Here is a 6,358-nt window from a genome sequence, read left to right as displayed (position 1 = left end):
TAAAATCAAACACAATAGGGAACAAAGGCCAAAAAATAAGGGCAAATGTTAAATAGTGATCTTATAAACTTAGAAAGTTGATTGAACAAGATGTGCACCAACATTCATTTTCTGAAGGATATGAAGTCTGAAACTAAAATAGCTGTCATTGTTTGGTGACTTCAGACTTCAACGACTAACTGAAAATTTTATGTGGAACAGTCCAAAAATACAAAGCAAAAATCTTGCCAGTTGAAGTATGGAAGGGAAACGTGGCTAGACTTAAAATACGAACTCAAAAAACAAGCAAACTTTTTTTTGTTTTTGAATAAAACCTTCATTGGACTTATCATATCTTTGTGGTGCTGTCTTTGCACCAAGTACTGTGGTACTACTACCCAAGGGCAGAGGCTGGTTTTGGAATTTGTAGTCTATTCTTACTCCTCCTACCCCGATTTCAGAGGTTATGTATAACCCACAATGTCAGCTAGCTTAGCACTTGCCTATGAACACAACACAAGCCTACTTATTTCATCCAAGTACATTCAGAGAATATTTACTTTAGTGCTCATTTACTGCAGTTGTCAGCAGGCATCTACTTCTGTAAACATTTACAGATTTTTCGGCACTAAGCTGTGTATAAATTATAAAAATTCTACAGCATAATAGAGTCCTTGTAAGTTTCACTGGTAATAATACAGTTTGGGCTCCTGAAAATCTTACAGATGACAGTGAAAACCACACATTTAAAGTGAAACACAGAGCTGGTAAATACTGTAAATAAAAACTTGAAACAAGAGTAATGAATAATAGAAGTTGCTTGAAGGAGATGCAACATATCTTTAAGCATTAGTTATTGGGGTGGGGGGTAACTGTGCAGTGCTGGCATTCCTAGCATCTAATTAAAAAAAAGGGGTTGATTATATTGTCATGTAAACCTGCTAGAACAGCAACTTCATAATATACCCAAAAGAAAAAAAAAAAACTTCCGTAAAGCAAACACCAGTACCTCTCAAATAACAATCTAATGAGTCACATCACTGGTAGTATAAATGAATATAAAAATAAAGCAGTATATTGTATCTAAACAGTATGTTAGTGGGATACAAAGCAGTGTGGCAAAACCTCACGTCAGTATGGTCTGCTGCTTAGCATCTGATCTACTTCCTAGCGTAAGTAAAACACAAAAGATAAGAGACAATTGAGGAGCTCCCAAGTCACACAATAAAAACACTGACTAGGACTTACTTAACTGCAGGTTGTTATGATGCAGTTGTGCATGCCTAGGAGGTCCTAGTAAAAACTATGGAACAGGGACATGCATCCCAACTATTTTGTTTCACTTTGTTGCTTTTTTTAAAATGTAAATAAATAGCCATAATAGTGTTAACACAAATCTTGCAGCAACAGGATATTCAATCGAAGTGGGGGGGGGGGGGGGCAAAGTGCTTCTTTACCAGGATTTATACAGGTCAACAGTGAAGGAAGTAGCAAAACCATCAGGTCCAGGGAGCCATTCACTCCCATAGTTCTGAAAGTATTACTTTATCCTTTACAAAGACATCCACATGCACAGATGCACACAGACAATCCTGACCAAAGGTACTAATTCCAGCAAGCCTCAGACTAGCAGCATCATGGCTCTTCAACTGACAGGAAATGCTACTAACCATGAGCCTTAGAGGGCATTGACTCTGCAAAGCACTCACTGGAAAGGATGCAGTATGCATTTCCCAACAGTCTCACTCCACTAATGGAAGAAATGCAGTATTACTTAACGGCACCTTCTTGCAAAATGATTCTTTCAAATTAGATAAATGCCCATGTGCAGCCTTTTTGCAAACAATTTAAAACCATTTAAAAAAAGGTCACTGAAGGGTTTCACGGATGTTTTATAAACAAATTGCCAAGATTCTTGAATGAAGGAACACAATCTCCTGAGATATTTTGTTAACTACAAAATATAACAAAATAGAAAACTAAGTGCATGAGACAGTTTGTAACATTCTTGTTTTTATTAATTCATATGTTCACATTCACTTCATTGATCAACAATGACATCTTGCTATTTGCCACTGTGAACAGTAGGGGGCAGAAGCAGCCAGCAGTTGAAGGGGTTAGCTTAGACAGTCATTTAAAAAAAAACATTTCAGTTGCCAAAAGGGAAGAATGAGAACACTTCCCTACCCTTTGTACCCTTCAGTTCCAAAAATAAACTTTGTGATTTTATTGCATCAAACAAGGCTCTTTGGAGTTACCAGTCCCACAACATGCCATTCAAAAGGTAGCAAAATAAAACTGCTATGTTTAAGTTACTACTCACCCTCTACAAAATATTCTAATGTCTTTTCCAGTGAAATGAAGTGATATCGACACAGCAAATCTTTTTTAGACAGATCACTGCTTTGCACCACTCCAAATGCATGACTCCATGCACAGAGGACAGACAAAGCATGACAGTTACATTGACTATGTGGGATAGAAACCCATCAAATGCTGTACAGATGCACTGTTTTGACAACCCTGAAGATATCTGCCCTGGTGTGCACATCTACACAATATCTCAGATAGTGTTACATGTTCCCTGAACCATTTTCAAAGGGGCAACTATAGGAACAATTTCACCTTATTACACAAACATACACTTTCTGCAACTTAAATAGGAATATATGCATGCCTCAATATTCAGACAATATAGTTAATTAAAATAACTTAGGGAACCCAAAAGCTAGGTACAAAAATAAGGTTAAAAACAACTCCCTGATCTAGTCTGAACACTAGACTAAAAATTATCTGGTGAGAATGTACTAGTTATTACAATGTTTATCAACACTGTGGTCCCCAATATCATGCTCTGCCCCACCCTCACACTGATTGGCAGATTTAAAAAATCATTATAAGTTAAAGCTTTGAAAAGTTCTTGTCCATTTACATATGCTGCTGGATTGCTGAAAATACAGCTGAAGAAATGGTCCAGAAAGAACATTTGTCTTCAGACAGTTGCAGACACAAAGAAACAAAACATAAAATAGGGTGATCCAGTGCAATTTTGTCATTAATGTCCAATGATTGTCCAGTTTAAAATAAAACAAAAAGCAATTGTTCCATCACTTCAACAGCTGACTTTGCTAGGCTGTTGCTTAACAAAGTCTGAAATGAAATCAAACTCATTTTGTCCCAAGAAGAGTTCAGGGAGTTCTTGAACCCGGTCCAAACCCAGTTCCAACACAAGTGAAGTCAGCACCTCTTCATCTATAAGGTCGATGTCCATAGTGTTCAGTGATAGTGCAGAGGGAGTCACTTGTTGCATGCTGGCATGCTGGTTCTGTGCCATACGATATTGCTGGTTGGATGGTATAACTGGGCCAGCAGACATGTTCATTAAAGGATGCCCCTGATACTGATTGTTGAGTTTCTGTAAATGCATGCTGGCCATTAACTGCTGAGAGTTCACAGTCCCCATATACTGCTGCTGCTGTTGTTGTTGCTGCTGCTGCTGCTGTATAGGACCAACGAACATCATGCCGTTCGACATTTGGTGATGACCCATCTGTCCATTCATAGATGCAACTCTCTGTCGCATCCCATTATCCATGCCCGGGCCTCCATAGTGCAAGAGCTGGCCATTTGGAAGGGTCCGTATTCCAGACTGATTATGTGCAGGATTACCCTGAAGTCCGTTTATCCCCATTCTGTAGTTTGGGAGTCCACCTGCCCCGGGATTTACGGGCATCATCATGTGCTCTGCCATAGCTTCGCTAGAAATTAAACAAAGAAAAGATTAAGAAAATAATCACGTAAATCAACTTGCGCTTTTCCTACTAGAAAAAAAAAAACAGCTGTTGAGTCTGAATAAAATACAGTCTAAGCATAAAGCAGCTATGGCATTTCACTAAAAATATGAAATGCACGGGCGCACAAAACAATGTTTACAACCTTGCCTCCATTCCAGGAAAAATCAAATCAATGTAGAAAACACGCACTCTTGTCGAACTAATACATACAAAAAAAAACAACTGTGTATATATATATATATATATATATATATATATATATATATATATATATATATATGCCACAGCAGTATACTGTAGGTCTGCACATGTTCTGCATTTTTACATACACCTCGCAAAAAAAGTTGTACTAATATGAAAAAAATCTGTCAAACTGGTATTGTAAATGTGCCTGCTATGCTGTGGTCGCACCTGAAATGGTCTTTGGATTACTGTACTCGCCCAGTCAACAAACGCATAAATAAGTAAATAAGCCTTTCTAAGCAACTCGCGCATCTAGTGTTCATGCCAGAAAAAGAAAGCAGTGCACTGCCTTCGTTAATGCCAAAGCAACATTTCAACACAACTAACAGCTGGACAGGACAGTTAAAATAAAGCACTAATGCAGCAGCGGTGCTCACAGACAGCCGTACCCTCTGCTGAACCAAGCTTTAACAATATTTTGAGTGCGCTACCGACCTCGATCAATCCACTCATTCGGTACAAAACTAGCACTTGTGGCGCTTTGTATGACAGTGGTTCTCCCACCCAAAATAAGTGGTAGACAATTTTTAAACCCGCTAACCTCAGCCTCAAGTTAAACAATTCATTTAAGCAAATAGAGAAAACAATGCTTGCATTTGCAGTCCACATCCAAGATACAATGTAAAAAGACTTGCGACAACGTAGTATTAAAGATATCAACAACTGCCAAAGAAGAGCACAATGCAAAGAAGCCACAAGAAACACACTGCGGATTCTCGGCAGAATACTGTACCGAGTGTTCACGTTATAACAAAACAACCAGAATTCTCAGCAACGGATTCAACACAATCTCGGGGGTTAGACTGGTGGGATAAAAGGAGGGCTGGGGACAACTACCAGGCATGGAACGGGGTGCAGTCGAAGGATATTTTACACGTCCACCCCGTTCTGTTAACATCAACACAAACAGGAAAGACTGCTTTTTATCATTACGGGTAAAAGTTGCAGTGTATTCCAAAGCAAGATAAAACCAAATGCAGGCAGTTACAATTGTTAAATACTACAGCCAGAGACCAGGCTTTTGTCATACACAATCTTACAGATCCCACTAAAACAACAGCTGTATTTAAGGGTTTGTCACTAGCTGTGTGATAGCACTGAGACACTAAGCAGTTACCACGAGGCTCCACTCAAGAACAATAGAAATGAAGTTCGACACTTCTATACACAAAAGGCATCTCAGTATGAAGGCTTACTGCAGCTGTCGCCTTGTTCCCCCTCCCTAAAAAGTGCTGCACAGTGAATGTCATTTGCCAGTATTTCATTCTTATTCAGTCCTTGCACATAGTTTCTGGAGATGGAGCTCTTACTCGGCGATGCCCACCGATACTAACCTGTCACAAGCGATTGACCTCCAAGGTCCAAAATACACACGCACAAATGCAAACCCGTTCAAGATCCTGATTAGTTAGTGCAACTATTCCGAACAATTTTCCAATGTTCGCCGTAATTGAGTCCAAAACAATCGCAATTAAATCCACAGGAAAGACTATGTAACGTCTCCTTGCAGTTACACTGCATTATATAGTGCCTTTGCCTAAGGTTCCGGGGGGCATGTCAACTTAACTCCCCCTCTTCACGTACATTGGCACAGTTTTCTTTGTGAGTTACGCCTTTTCGATCTTACTGGTGCAAAATATTTCAGGACACGCTCCCTTTCCCGCCTCTCAATGACACCCTTAAAGGCGTGTACTGGTGTCTTATTCTTTTACTCGATTGGTTATAACATTTTTAGGAGCCGCCCCTTTTATTTATTGGTGGCCTATTTTTCAGTATCCTTCCAACCTGCCTTTTCTGTCGTTGTACAACAACGCCCATCCCCCAGTTCGAAGTGCAGTCTGATCTGCTTAGTATTACCACAACATGTGCTAATGTTACAGAGTGCCAGCCATGTTCTCTTTTGTTTGATTAAAAAAGGCAACAAAAGATATAGTAGCAGGAGTTGGCCCTTTGTAGATGATCTTCATAGATGCTTTTTAGTTGTCCATTAGGGATCCCCACAACAGGCATTAGTGATTCCTAGAGAGAGCGATAATTAAGCGAGGTAGAATTGAGAGAGGGTTTTCTTTCCAGGTAGAATGTATTTTTCTCTATATTGTAAACCAAACGCTCTCTTATATTATTTCTCATTTGCCATAGAGCTCAGACACATTCATCTTCTAATATAACAACACGAATGGAATCTGAATGACCGCCCTACATTTCATGTCACATATTCTTTGCTAGACAACTAAGTAGTAAGAACAAGAGACACACATATTGCTTGCTTTCTTTATTTTTAGCCACGTCAGGTTAACGTGATGCAAAAGTCATGAGTGACTTTGTTTTGCATTTATTTAGAG

General features: G+C 39.2%; 1 protein-coding gene across 1 annotated transcript; it reads right to left on the bottom strand.

Annotated features, from left to right (window-relative positions):
• Nucleotides 1–1,970: 1,970 nt before the first annotated feature.
• LOC122792246 (cbp/p300-interacting transactivator 3-like) lies at nucleotides 1,971–5,530 on the bottom strand. The gene is made up of 2 exons (XM_044059994.1): nucleotides 5,351–5,530; nucleotides 1,971–3,737 (listed from the first exon to the last, which is right to left on the bottom strand). Exon 2 carries the CDS (start codon nucleotides 3,728–3,730, stop codon nucleotides 3,092–3,094), a length of 639 nt encoding a protein of 212 aa, XP_043915929.1. The 5' UTR covers nucleotides 3,731–3,737; nucleotides 5,351–5,530; the 3' UTR covers nucleotides 1,971–3,091.
• Nucleotides 5,531–6,358: the final 828 nt, after the last annotated feature.

This window comes from Protopterus annectens, chromosome 1.part2 (genome assembly GCF_019279795.1).
Source record: "Protopterus annectens isolate FY-2018-M chromosome 1.part2, PAN1.0, whole genome shotgun sequence".
Lineage (NCBI taxonomy): Eukaryota > Metazoa > Chordata > Ceratodontiformes > Protopteridae > Protopterus > Protopterus annectens.
Note: the sequence above shows the minus strand (reverse complement) of the source record. Positions and strands in the feature narration are given on the sequence as shown.